At 42.6% G+C, this 15,219-nt stretch overlaps 1 protein-coding gene across 1 annotated transcript in view; it reads left to right on the top strand.

Annotated features, from left to right (window-relative positions):
* Positions 1–4,961: 4,961 nt before the first annotated feature.
* The window catches only part of LOC128686749 (uncharacterized), a 19,983-nt gene continuing 9,725 nt past the window's right edge, over positions 4,962–15,219 (top strand). Inside the window, exon 1 of the mRNA XM_053773789.2 lies at positions 4,962–5,087. Coding sequence (XP_053629764.2) covers positions 5,085–5,087 — 3 coding nt within the window. The 5' untranslated portion in view covers positions 4,962–5,084. The remainder of the gene's footprint in view (positions 5,088–15,219) is intronic.

The following is a 15,219-nucleotide window of genomic DNA, read 5'->3' as shown; positions in this document are numbered from 1 at the left end:
AGGCTTCCTTAACGTATATTGAGGTAGAGTGGGCTGGGGTTATGGGATTCTGGGGATACCTTCCTCGGACCGCCCAGCCTCCAAATTTGGTTAAAACGCCTTCTGAAAATGCAATCTAATGATTTACTTGTGTGAAGAAGGCTTTAACATTAATAAAAAATAGATCTGTGATAGTTTACGAGAAATATGAAGATACCTTCTAGGAGCGAAATATTTAGGACATTCATGGGAAAGGTTACCATTTCCCGTTTGTATTCGTTTAAAAAGAAAACGGATGTGAGCTCAGCATTCCCCGGAAGGTCCTGTTGACTCTTCCCGCGGCCCTGCTCACAGCACCTGCAAGTTGGCTCCTGGCCCATGCACTTCTTCAGTAAGAAGTGTTACGGGCCAGCTAGGGCGTCAGGTGTTGCGGTGGTTGTTAGACACTAGGTATCACGTGCTAGATTACCGTTAGGTTAGGTGAGGGTTGGATATTTTATCGAGAGTTCAATTCGTTTGAATGAGCTGGAGTGATCATCCGTGAGCCGACGTCACGCAAGCCTTGTTTGCCATAGCTGGAGTGCTCGTCCGTGAGCCGACGCCACACAAGCCTCTTTTGCGACAGCAAAAACGCTCGTTCGTGAGCATACGGCACGCATGCCTTGTTAGCGTCATCTGGAGTACACATTCGTAAACCGACGACATGCAAACTTCTCTCGCGACAGCTGGAGTGTTCCTTTGGGCTCCGAGATATACTCAGGAAACCTAGAGGTGACAGGAATGATTTATAAACCGCAAAGCACCGTAACATGTATGATTTGAGTGTTTGTTGACAAGGAGTGGGAAGAGAGAGGGAGGGAGGAGACAGATGGTGGAACGAAGTAAGGAAGAAGAGAGAGGGTACAGGTATAGTTAGGTTCGCCAGAACGGGTCCTTGCCCGGGTCATCTCAAGAGTGAGGGTTTGATAGGAGAGTGATGGAATGGAACATAAGAAAGAAGGAACACTGCAGCAGGCCTACTGGCCCTTGCGAAGCAGGTCCATGTGTCCCCCCGGATTATCCCGGTGACCCACCTAGTCAGGTCACTTCCACTTAATTAATGAAGGAGCACGGCATCAGACCTAGCAGCAGGATTTTCCTCTCTACATATTTTGCCTAAACAATCGGTCATAATTCAACCCGGTTCAATACTGTGAACAGGAAGTGGGTTCAGAACCACCATACCGTATCGAGAAGCGTGCATGGAAACTGAACAGGAAAGGGGAAGAAATGGAACATAACTGGTATGGAACACACAACTACACAGGGAGACAACAAAACAGGAAATAACGAGTATTCTGTATTTCGGTCACACACTGATGCTGTCTTCAGGAAACTAAAACGTGCACAAGAGATAACGCTCCACCGGATACTGCTATTAATACTGCTGCTGCACTACTACTACTACTACTACTACTACTACTACTACTGCTGCTGCTGCTGCTGCTGCTGCTGCTGCTGCTGCTGCTGTTGCTGCTGCTGCTGCTGCTGCTGCTGCTGCTGCTGCTGCTGCTGCTGCTGCTGCTGCTGTTGCTGCTGCTGCTGCTGCTGCTGCTGCTGCTGCTGCTGCTGCTGCTGCTGCTGCTGCTGCTGCTGCTGCTGCTGCTGCTGCTGCTGCTGCTGCTGTTGCTGCTGCTGCTGCTGCTGCTGCTGCTGCTGCTGCTGCTGCTGCTGCTGCTGTTGCTGCTGCTGCTGCTGCTGCTGCTGCTGCTGCTGCTGCTGCTGCTGCTGCTGATACAATTATTTGTATTGTATTCAAATAAATAAAGTTTTTAGTGAACAATAAAATGGTATAAAATACCGACAGGTTGTTTAGGTAAGACACATATGCAACAGTTAGGTATCTTTATTTCGAAACGTTTCGCCTACACAGTAGGCTTCTTCAGTCGAGTACAGAAAAGTTGATAGAAGCAGAAGAGACTTGAAGACGATGTAATCAGTCCATCACCCTTAAAGTTTTGAGGTGGACTGAGGGACTGACCACCTCAAAACTTTAAGGGTGATGGACTGATTACATCGTCTTCAAGTCTCTTCTGCTTCTATCAACTTTTCTGTACTCGACTGAAGAAGCCTACTGTGTAGGCGAAACGTTTCGAAATAAAGATACCTAACTGTTGCATATGTGTCTTACCTAAACAAGTTTTTAGTGCCCATATTTTTGTATTTTATTATTTAGTGAGTGGGTGATTTTATTAAGGCAGACCTCAGTTATGATCATTTTTTTTGAGGGGGGGGGGGAGCTTGTATGGTGGACTATATTCAGTTTGCAACATCACATCAAAAACAACCTTGTATCCTAGAGAACCACAAGGGTAGGGGAAGATTTGTCAGGAAAGAGGACAAGTGTTTCCTGATGGGGTCCGAGTTATATGAAAACCCGCAGCTGGAATTTTAGGTCATCTGACTGAGGCCTTCCGCTGGCTTACCGATCTACCCCTTTAAAAATTATGGTTAGGTTAACCATTTAATTTACAAATAGCTAGTTAGCGTTTTACAGCATGAACAATCATAATAAACTGGTTAGCCCCTTGCATCGCTGCAATTGTTACGTATGTGAGCCGTTATGAGAGACGTCACGGAACAACCATTGTTGGTTCTGGGAGAGGACGCTCCCAAAGATATATTATGTGGAAACAAAAACAGACAATTTGTATATATATTAATTTTTATATTTAGAATAAAGTTTGTTTTTAAAATGTATGTATTGTATCCGTGCTTACAAAAACTCGAAAATTTACTCCATTACTTAACCTCTCTGTGGGAAAAATATATTCTTTACAGAATACATATGGGACCTTAATCTAAATTTCACATTGTATATATTCTGAGGATCTGAGGAGTATAACTCTCTTGGTGTGTATCCACTGGGAGCAGTAATATCTATACACAGAGGGTATATGTATATATATATATATATATATATATATATATATATATATATATATATATATATATATATATATATATATATATATATATATATATATATATATATATATATATATATATATATATATAAATTGAGTTATTAATCCATGTTATGCAGCCTTAATGACTTTCGTGTACCTGATTGGCTTTAACCTAATAAGTCATCCATCTGAAGGTAATAACACCATTTCCCATTCCTAAATCACCCTGCACATCCTTTTCAACGTCACACAAAATGACAGTATAGATCTTCTTGTAACTTTTATTCTTAAGAGAAAATATATTTAATTCCTCATTTTTTTCCTTTATGGAGTTTATTTCTTACGGAAGTTATCAAGTGAGTTGCTGTTTTCTACTCTGACTCTACAGGCGACTCTCATCTTTTATTAAGCCTGCGTCTTCACCAGTGTTATGTAGAGTGTGCAGTCCAGGTCATTGTTAATGAGGATTCTGGTCTCTCTCTCTCTCTCTCTCTCTCTCTCTCTCTCTCTCTCTCTCTCTCTCTCACACACACACACACACACACACACACACACACACACATCTGTCTCAATTAGCGGTTTTCCAGACATTTTGTACAGGTGATTAGCATTATTTGCAGTACTTAAGATTCTCTGGCTGTTTGTTTTTCCTGTGGCCCACTTAGTTCATTCTCTCTCTCTCTCTCTCTCTCTTTCTCTCTTTTTTTTTTGTACACAGGGTTTGACAAGGTTAAGGATCCCTAGCTTTATTGACAAGCTATTTACAGGTTAAGGATTCCTAACTTTATTGGCAAGCTAAGAGCTGTTAGCTACATCAGCTCATTTGAAAGCATTTTTATTGTTATGAGACATACAAGTAGGGAACAGGATGAAGTTGGAGCCATCTGTGGGCCAGTATTTTCATTTGATCAACTGACTTTATCTCGTTGACATCATTATGCTGTATGAATGTGTTCCATACTCGAGTCATCCTGGGTATATATGATCTCAGATGGAGTGATGTTCTGGAGAAGGGTACATCCAGAGTGAAGTTGCTGCTTTCTGCTCGTCTTGTGGCATAAAAGCTAGCTTCACGCTGTCCTCGAAGTCCTCTCTCTCTCTCTCTCTCTCTCTCTCTCTCTCTCTCTCTCTCTCTCTCTCTCTCTCTAATTATAATAATAGTAATAATAATAATTTTATTTCTACAAGTACTTGTACAAGGTATACAGTCCTAGCTGACATCAATGACATACCACTATATAGAAAGCCGCTTGTTAAGCAGAGCATTTCGGGCAAATCAGGTCAATTTTGTCCCAGGATGCGACCCCCACCAGCCGAATAACACCCAGGTCCCCAATATAACTTCATAATTTACATAAATGATCTTAAACATAAAAAAATCGCAAGTTTCAACTGTGACACCAATTTATAAAAAAAAAAGCCGCAGACCGGACCACGGGGGCGTTGACCCCCCCGGACCGTCTCCAGGTATCTGTAGCCGGTTATGGAAGCGTTTATATGGACCTGAATAGGTTGGTGCTGTGGTCGGAAGAGAAATGTAAAGTGACAAACTCTCTCTACAACAATGTTGAAGACAAATATGAGAGGTTTAGTAACCCACTGGACGAGATAAAAGAAGGAAGAGACTAGGAGGTGGTAATTAGCGATGACCTCTAGTATGCAGCGCAATTTATTCCTGATGAATTAGACACTTGTGCAATAATTGCGTATCTTTATTGCAGAAACATTTCGACAACCTGTGGCTTCCTCAGTCCAATACAGAGAAGAATAGTTGAAGATCAGAAGGAGTTTGAGGTAATCAGTCTCTCAGTCTGGAGTCGATTTTATCACTGTGTAAATCATCCTTTGTGGTGGAATATGACAGGGAAAAAGCGAGTTTCTGTTCCCACTACGTAACTACCATGCAGAATAAGGGGACCAACATATTGCTGATGTATATCATTCTGCTAAAAAAAAAAGAAAAAAAAGAGGGGGATGCATGGCAGTGCGCATGCGTGGGGCCAAGAAAGTGGTATACTCTCCTGAAGGTGGGTGCCTGCGCCTAGCTCAGTCGTACTGTCTCCACAGAGTTGTTCGCTCACACACGCACATACCTGTGCTAGCTAAGGTTACCCATCACCGTGTCAGTCCAAGCAGTGGTAACCTTCACACAACACAATGGTAAGTACAACGCTTATTATTGGACGATTTATATAAGGAATTTCCGAGTTTGTGTGTTATTAATAGCGATAATTAACTGCATTGCGAGATATTTGTCAAAAGTAACAACTAGTGAACCCACATTACTCGGAGCTGCTGCCTCAACTTAAGACCTTCCATTTTTTCTCAAGTTTGACACTGATGAAGAATCGTTAATGATTTTGAAAGGCTTTTGCCGAGCCGTTTTGAAAAGTATCGTGATATACTGTGTGCATGTATATATCACGATACTGTGTGCATGTATATGAGTGTGGATGTACGTGTATTTAGTCATGATATATATTCAAACAATCGCAGACAGGTGATCTTAACAATGCGACAATGCATAGCTCCTGATGACGCACTGAGAAGTGTGAAAGTACTTGAGCTAAAGATTTCCACCCCCCCGTGGCTTGTCTTGCACATATATATATATATATATATATATATATATATATATATATATATATAAATATATATATATATATATATATATATATATATATATAATTAGTACATACCTACATAATAATAATAATATATATCATTTACAGTAGTATAGCAATGTTTGTGTTTCTTGTTATTTTCATGTGTTTTTTTGAGACGAGCAGTAGAGTAAGGAGACTTCTCTGTTTGTTCTATATTCAGATATTTAAAATTCTGCAAAACTATTCGAACTCAAAATTTCGAAAATGTTTAAAGTGCAAAGTGGTGGAATAACGAGAACAGTGGCATGAAACTCTGAGGCAAGAAGTGCAACACAGATGTGGTTGAAGGATTTATTAGCTGGACAACGACTTATGCATTGTGGGAGCTGGTTGTAGTTACTGGACGCCTTAACCTTGTCAAACCCTGTGTAAAGAAAAAAAATTGAGAGAGAGAAAATCATGTTGAAGTTCACGAAGAATAGCGTGTTCTAGTATTTATTGTTATACAGCTCCTGGGGAATGAGAAGCATTCAGGTTAGATCAAGAGAAGGTTCAGTTCCTTGGATTAAGAGCTTCTGAATGACAGCAAAGCACCTACCTCCCTTGAAGGATCCCTAGCTTTATTGACAAGCTATTTACAGGTTAAGGATTCCTAACTTTATTGGCAAGCTAAGAGCTGTTACCTACATCAGCTCATTCGAAAGCATTTTTATTGTTATGAGACATACAAGTAGGGAACAGGATGAAGTTGGAGCCATCTGTGGGCCAGCATTTTCATTTGATCAACTGACTTTATCTCGTTGACATCATTATGCTGTACGAATGTGTTCCATACTCGAGTCATCCTGGGTATATATGATCTCAGATGGAGTGATGTTCTGGAGAAGGGTACAGCCAGAGTGAAGTTGCTGCTTTCTGCCCGTCTTGTGGCATAAAAGCTTGTTTCACGCTGTGCTCGAAGTGGATCCAAGTGTGGTACTTTGACAATATTGGCCTTGTACATAACAGTAAGGCCAGCCACATCCCTCCTGTGTTGAAGGCTCTGCTGAAATGACAGATCTATCCAGGATGGGTCCAGGCGAGAGATGAGACGTCTTGCTCTGTTCTCTACTCTGTCAAGCAGTCGCAGATGAGAGGGATTGGGGCAGGCAAACCAAGAAAGTGGAGCATACTCAAGGTGTGAGCGTACTTGTGCCTCGCACAGAATCTTGCAGCCCCTACTGTCAAGCAGATGCGAGATACGGCGAAGTGCTGTAAGCTTCCTGGCTGCCTTGTTTGCAAGATTTACAACATGGTTCTTCATGGTTAGTTTGGAGTCAAATTTCACCCCAAGGATATCAACTTCTTCTCCAGGTGCCAACACCCTCCCTTTCATCCTTACTACTGCACCAGCATTACCATCATGGTGCCTAGAGACCATCTCTCTCTCTCTCTCTCTCTCTCTCTCTCTCTCTCTCTCTCTCTCTCTCTCTCTCTCTCTCTCTCTCTCTCTCTCTCTCTCTCTCTCTCTCTCTCTCCGTATATAAACATACAAGACTTCAGTCTACAGAATGACGAAGATTCAGTTATGTTGAAGAGATTCTTTAATGGACGTTGACCTCTGGAATATCATTGAACTGGAGTATCAACAAACATTTCCCGTCTTCTGTGACCGTCTTCCGTGACTGTCGTGTATGACCACTCAGTTACTATCATCACCTCTTATGCTACAGCCAGCGTCCACATTATTGTTCTTTCTTTGTTCAGCGTCCAGATTACTATTGTCTGTTCATCGTCCAGACTTGTTTCTGTTCAGCGTCCAGATTATTGTTTTCATTGTTCAGCGTCTAGATTTTGTTTCTCTGTTCAGCGACCTGATTATTATTTGTTCACCCTCCAGATTTTTCCTTCTGCGTCCAGGTTGTTGTTTTTTGTTCAGAGTCCAAATTGCTGTTATTTCTTTGTTCCGAGTCAAGATTGTTGTTGTTCGTTTGTTCAAAATCCAGATCGGTGTTTATATTGCCAACCTTTAATTGATTTTCATATTTTTAGAGCTGTAATCTCTATACTGTTATTGTGATGTCAGAGTAAAGTGTCTGAGTGATTCTAAATTATTTTAGTCTTACTGAAGCTTTCAAATTATTCTATTGTGTTTACTAAGGCATCTAAGTGATTCTAATGTCTTACTGCAACCTCTAAGAGCTTTTCTTATCCTAACATGTCGCCGGGATCAATGCCAAGCAATGATCGGTTGGTATTGATCACCTGAACACTGACGTTGCTGCGATATGTGAAAGCCACGGTAATATAACTGTAATGTTGTGTTGTAGAGTTTATACCAGGAGGAAGTCCTCGGGGCAGCCTTCTTGCTGCGCTGAAGTTCCTCTGCTATAATACTGCTGTAGTTATTGATGTCATTATGATTTCGTGAGTCAGGTGCTAATAGGAAACGCGACTGTCTGCGCTCAGCAGACGGAGGATCAAGCGTTCACAATGTCTTGCGCTGAACGACCCACATGAGTTTAGCGCTTAACATGAATTATGTATGTTATCCACACAGTTTAACTTGCAGGTTTCAAGTGATTTCGCGTCCTAACACAGTTTTAATGGCATCAAGTGACACGATGAACTGAACCTTTAAAATTTATGCCCATATCCCCAGGTAGTGTTGAAAGCACTTTGAGGCATCACTGATTCATTTAAACATATTAAGTTTTGTCTTTGCATATTTCTGTTATCAATCATACAATATATATATATATATATATATATATATATATATATATATATATATATATATATATATATATATATATATATATATATATTATTTCAGTTTAACGGTTTAGGTTGGAGGAGTAGATAAACAGTGACAAGGGAAGCGAGAATGTCTGATAATACTGCCTGACATGGGTATAGCCATTTAGCTTGTGGTCACAGTACTACAATCCGATATTATATATTACTACCACGATGAAATCACTGGCATGTAGTAACAGCAGGCAGATGTAGATGGCTTACATAGCACCGAGCCGTCTTCAGTATCTACGGTGATACTTTATCAGGTTGTACTCACCTAGTTGTGGTTGCACGGATCGATTCACAGCTCCTGGCCCCGATAACAGATGGAAATCATTTCCTTCGACCCGGATTCGAACCACTGACCTATGGATGTCTGTTGCATTATGCCAACTACAGTCCACCGCTCTACCAACTGACCACAGCCACCCCGATACTTAATTATTTTTTCATTATCCTCTTCATCTCTGGTACCTGTGAGTGTTATCATTCTTCTGTTTAGGTGATAACCTGATCGTTTTTTATCATTTTGCTTCTGATGTTGCTATGGGGCAGCTTAAGCTCTGATTTTTCTTTATTATTGTTTCTGATAACTCTTGTCAGCTAATTGCAGTTCAGAACTGTCAATACTTATGTTCCCAGCCATCCGTCAAAATTTTCTTCTGAAATTCCTGGTGAAACAGCAACTGGGAAAAATTATGTCATCATATCACTTTACTCGATTTTAAAACTTACAATTAGGTTTGGGTTTTATTCTGTTGATCTTTCATTATTATTATTATTATTATTATTATTATTATTATTATTATTATTATTATTATTATTATTATTATTATTATTATTGTATATGAGGACGCGCTAAAAAAAAATTTTCATTACGTTGTGAAAATTGTTTATGATCATATAAACATTTTTAAAATGTAAATTTGGTGTATGTGTGTGTGTGTGTGTGTGTGTGTGTGTGTGTGTACTCACCTATTTGTACTCACCTATTTGTGGTTGCAGGGGTCGAGTCTTAGTTCCTGGCCCCGCCTCTTCACCGGTTGCTACTGGGCCCTCTCTCTCCCCGCTCCATGAGCTTTATCAAACCTCGTCTTAAAACTGTGTATGGTTCCTGCCTCCACTACGTCATTTTCTAGGCTATTCCACTGCCTTACAACTCTATGACTGAAGAAATACTTCCTAATATCTCTCTGACTCATTTGTGTCTTCAACTTCCAATTGTGGCCTCTTGTTTCTGTGTCCCCTCCCTGGAACATCCTGTCTTTGTCCACCTTGTCTATTCCACGCAGTATTTTATATGTCGTTATCATGTCTCCCCTGACCCTCCTGTCCTCCAGTGTCGTCAGGCCGATTTCCCTTAATCTTTCTTCATAGGACATTCCCCTTAGCTCTGGAACTAACCTTGTCGCAAACCTTTGTACTTTCTCTAGTTTCTTGACGTGCTTTATCAAGTGCGGGTTCCAAACAGGTGCTGCATACTCCAGAATGGGCCTGACATACACGGTGTACAGTGTCTTGAACGATTCCTTACTAAGGTATCGGAATGCTGTTCTCAGGTTTGCCAGGCGCCCATATGCTGCAGCAGTTATCTGGTTGATGTGTGCTTCCGGAGACATGCTCGGTGTTATACTCACCCCAAGATCTTTCTCCTTGAGTGAGGTTTGCAGTCTTTGGCCACCTAGCCTATACTCGGTCTGTGGTCTTCTGTGCCCTTCCCCTATCTTCATGACTTTGCATTTGGCAGGATTAAATTCGAGAAGCCATTTGCTGGACCAGGTGTCCAGTCTGTCCAGGTCCCTTTGAAGTCCTGCCTGGTCCTCATCAGATTTAATTCTCATTAACTTCACATCATCTGCAAACAGGGACACTTCTGAGTCTAACCCTTCCATCATGTCGTTCACATATACCAAAAATAGCACTGGTCCTAGGACCGACCCCTGTGGGACCCCACTCGTCACAGGTGCCCACTGTGATACATCATTACGTACCATGACTCGTTGTTGTCTCCCTGTCAGGTATTCTCTGATCCATTGCAGTGCCCTTCCTGTTATATGTGCCTGATGCTCTAGCTTCTGCACTAATCTCTTGTGAGGAACTGTGTCAAAGGCCTTCTTGCAGTCCAAGAAGATGCAATCAACCCACCCCTCTCTCTCGTGTCTTACTTCTGTTATTTTATCATAAAACTCCAGAAGGTTTGTGACACAGGATTTGCCTTCCATGAATCCGTGCTGGTTGGCATTTATACTCTTGTTCCGTTCCAGGTGCTCCACCACTCTCCTCCTGATAATCTTCTCCATAATTTTGCATACTATACACGTCAATGACACAGGTCTATAGTTTAGTGCCTCTTTTCTGTCTCCTTTTTTAAAAATGGGAACTACATTTGCCGTCTTCCATACCTCAGGTAGTTGCCCAGTTTCGAGGGACGTGTTGAAGATTGTGGTAAGTGGCACGCACAACATATCTGCTCCCTCTCTAAGGACCCACAGGGAGATGTTGTCCGGTCCCATTGCCTTTGAGGTATCGATGTCCCTTAGCAGTTTCTTCACCTCCTCCTCATCTGTATGTATGTCGTCCAACACATGTTGGTGTATTCCTTGCTGGTGTCCCCATCTGGTCTGTCCCCCCAGAGTCCTTCCTGTCTCTACTGTAAATACTTCCTTAAATCTCGTGTTGAGCTCCTCACATACCTCTTGATCGTTTCTTGTGAGTTCTCCACCTTCTTTCCTCAGCCTTATCACCTGGTCCTTGACTGTTGTCTTCCTCCTAATGTGGCTATACAGCAGTTTCGGGTCAGATTTGACTTTCGATGCTATGTCGTTTTCATACTGTCGCTGGGCCTCCCTCCTTATCTGTGCATACTCGTTTCTGGCTCTTCTACTAATCTCCTTGTTTTCCTGGGTCCTATGCCTCCTGTACCTTTTCCATTCTCTGTTGCACTTAGTTTTAGCCTCCCTACACCTTCGGGTAAACCAAGGACTCGTTTTGGTCTTCCTATTATTTCTGTTTCCCTTGGGAACAAAACTTTCCTCTGCCTCCTTGCACTTTGTTGCCACATATTCCATCATCTCGTTTACTGATTTTCCTACCATTTCTCTGTCCCACTGAACCTCCTGCAGGAAGTTTCTCATACCTGTGTAGTTCCCCCTTTTATAGTTTGGCCTGACCCCTTCAGTTCCTATTACCTTCTCCACTTGTAACTCTACTATATAATCAAAACTCAGAACCACATGATCTCTAGCTCCAAGGGGCCTCTCGTAAGTGATGTCCTCAATGTCTGAACTGCTGTGTGTGTGTGTGTGTGTGTGTGTGTGTGTGTGTGTGTGTGTGTGTGTGTGTGTGTGTGTGTGTGTGTGTGTGTGTGTGTGTACTCACCTAGTTGTACTCACCTAGTTGAGGTTGCGGGGGTCGAGTCCGAGCTCCTGGCCCCGCCTCTTCACTGATCGCTACTAGGTCACTCTCCCTGAGCCGTGAGCTTTATCATACCTCTGCTTAAAGCTATGTATGGATCCTGCCTCCACTACATCGCTTCCCAAACTATTCCACTTACTGACTACTCTGTGGCTGAAGAAATACTTCCTAACATCCCTGTGATTCATCTGTGTCTTCAGCTTCCAACTGTGTCCCCTTGTTACTGTGTCCAATCTCTGGAACATCCTGTCTTTGTCCACCTTGTCAATTCCTCTCAGTATTTTGTATGTCGTTATCATGTCCCCCCTATCTCTCCTGTCCTCCAGTGTCGTCAGGTTGATTTCCCTTAACCTCTCCTCGTAGGACATACCTCTTAGCTCTGGGACTAGTCTTGTTGCAAACCTTTGCACTTGTGTGTGTGTGTGTGTGTGTGTGTGTGTGTGTGTGTGTGTGTGTGTGTGTCTTCATGGCTTGACTCTCATATATCTGATTATAGAGGGTGAAAAAGATATTTCAGTGATGGTGGTTGTTGAGGATGGAGGGGAAGGTGGGGTTATGTTGAAGTTATAATACTGTGATGTTGGGGTCTGTGTGAGGTGGGGAGTGTAGTTAGCGTGTGGTTAATGTTGGTGGGTTTGAAGTGGTGGAAGCTAGGAGAGTGGGGGAAGTTGGAGGTATGATGGGGGAACTGAGTGAAATTTAGGCTGGAGATATGGTAGATAACATGGATATGGGTGTTGTGGTGTGGTGAGGATTCAGAACATGTGTGGTTTAGTAGGAGGAGTTGGGTAGGGGTGCATTGTGAGGGAGGGATGAATGGAGAGTTAAGGTTGTATTGGTGTGGAGGCTGAGATACACAAATAACCCGCACATAAAAGAGAGAAGCTTACGACGACGTTTCGGTCCGACTTGGACCATTTATAAAAACACACTAACCAGAAGAGGAGCAGGACGGCTATATGTAGGCTGAGCCTCAGAGCTGTCATGGCGGATTAAGACCAGCAGTGGTGAGAACATTTAGTTTGGCTGAGTGATGTTTGTAGTACCTCACTCGATGGTTGCTTCTGACATGACTGTTGTGATAGAAACACAGGCCTTATCTCTAGGCTTTATTGAACATAGAATCTTCATAGTACTTCTGCAACAACAAAATATAATGACTAGTACATCTAATAATGGCTTCTACAGGGATGGTGATGTCTTGCATATGTCAAGAGAAAAGTTATAAAACTACAGGCCACATATTTAAACTCGCCATGTAATCTGCATCACTAATATATATATATATATATATATATATATATATATATATATATATATATATATATAGAGAGAGAGAGAGAGAGAGAGAGAGAGATAGAGGAGGAGAGAATCACACACCCTGTATTGGCGCCCATGACACACACCAAACTGTTGTTGTTGTTAAGGGCCCCAAGAGGTGGTGCAGTATTATCCTGCTGCTGCTCCCCACAGGACCAGTATCACTACAATGACGTATTCTTTTTTTTTCTTTTTTGTCTCTTAATTTAAACGGTTTTCTACCTCAAAGCCATTGACGTGTGTGTGTGTGTGTGTGTGTGTGTGTACTCACCTATTTGTACTCACCTATTTGTGGTTGCAGGGGTCGAGTCCTAGCTCCTGGCCCCGCCTCTTCGCCGGTTGCTACTGGGTCACTCTTCCTGCTTCATGTATTATGTGTGTATTCACCTAATTGTGGTTGTGGGGGTCGATTCACAGCTCTTGGCCCTCCTCTTCACTGGCCGCTACTGGATCACTCTTCCTGCTTCATGAGCTTTATCATACCTCTTCTTAAAGCTATGTATGGATCCTGCCTCCACTACATCACTTCCTTGACTATTCCACCTCCTAACAACTTTGTGACTGAAGAAATACTTCCTAACATCCCTGTGATTCATCTGAGTCTTCAACTTCCAACTGTGTCCCCTTGTTACTGTGTCCAATCTCTGGAACATCCTGTCTTTGTCCACCTTGTCAATTCCTCTTAGTATTTTATATGTCGCTATCATGTCCCCCCTATCTCTCCTGTCTTCCAGTATCGTTAGGTCAATTTCACCTAACCTCTCCTCGTAGGACATACTCCTTAGCTCCGGGACTAGTCTTGTGCAAACCTTTGCACTTGGTCTAGTTTCCTTACGTGCTTGGCTAGGTGTGGGTTCCAAACTGGTGCTGCATACTCCAGTATGGGCCTAACGTACACGGTGTACAGGGTCCTGAACGATTCCTTATTAAGATGTCGGAATCCTGTCCTTAGGTTTGTTAGGCGCCCATATTCTGCCGCAATTGTACTCACCTAGTTGAGGTTGCAGGGGTAGAGTCCAAGCTCCTGGACCCGCCACTTCACTGATCGCCACTAGGTCACTCTCCCTGAACCGTGAGCTTTATCATACCTCTGCTTAAAGCTATGTATGGATCCTACCTCCACTACATCGCTTCCCAAACTATTCCACTTACTGACTACTCTGTGGCTGAAAAAATACTTCCTAACATCCCTGTGATTCATCTGTGTCTTCAACTTCCAACTGTGTCCCCTTGTTACTGTGTCCAATCTCTGGAACATCCTGTCTTTGTCCACCTTGTCAATTCCTCTCAGTATTTTGTATGTCGTTATCATGTCCCCCCTATCTCTCCTGTCCTCCAGTGTCGTCAGGTTGATTTCCCTTAACCTCTCCTCGTAGGACATACCTCTTAGCTCTGGGACTAGTCTTGTTGCAAACCTTTGCACTTTCTCTAGTTTCTTTACGTGCTTGGCTAGGTATATGTGTGTGTGTGTGTGTGCGTGCGTGTGCGTGCGTGCGTGTGTGCGTGCGTGCGTGAGTGCTTGCATAGGTGTACATGAGTATTGGAATGTGTTTCCGGTAATACCTACCTGCTAGTGTGATGTAGGTCACTAGTACGCAGTATTGTGGACGTCATTCCATCGGCCCAGGCACTGACACACACACACACACACACACACACACACACACACACACACACACACACACACACACACACACACACACCTGAAAAGTCTAGGCTCATTAGACTACAGTAACCGCGTATAGCGTCACAATGAGGGAAATAACCAGTGTATATAATGATTTAGTTCAATAATTAACAGTGGCTTCCTTCCCGCTCAGTCACACTTCCCATTTCCGGTAGGGTACATGACACCAACGGGAAAAATGTTACGTCTATATACAGGCTAATTGAAACTGAAATTTCTCTCAAATGATTTTGATAAAATTTGGCGTTACTAATAGCTGCCATCACACGACCTACGCCTTTCTCTTCGTTAGAAGCGTTAAACCAATATGGGCCATAATGAATATGGGGAATGGTGGGTAATCAGGTTTGACCTGGGGAAGGGGATGGTGACTGCAGTTCCTTTGACATTGCGCCTAAAAGGTCATAAATGGTGAGAGACAATGGTGGTTGTTAATAAGGAGTAACTCTGCTACCTCGAGAGACCAGTGAGTAGTAGTCTCATTTTG

The sequence above is a fragment of the Cherax quadricarinatus genome, chromosome 1, assembly GCF_038502225.1.
Source record: "Cherax quadricarinatus isolate ZL_2023a chromosome 1, ASM3850222v1, whole genome shotgun sequence".
Taxonomy (NCBI): Eukaryota; Metazoa; Arthropoda; class Malacostraca; order Decapoda; family Parastacidae; genus Cherax; species Cherax quadricarinatus.
Note: the sequence above shows the minus strand (reverse complement) of the source record. Positions and strands in the feature narration are given on the sequence as shown.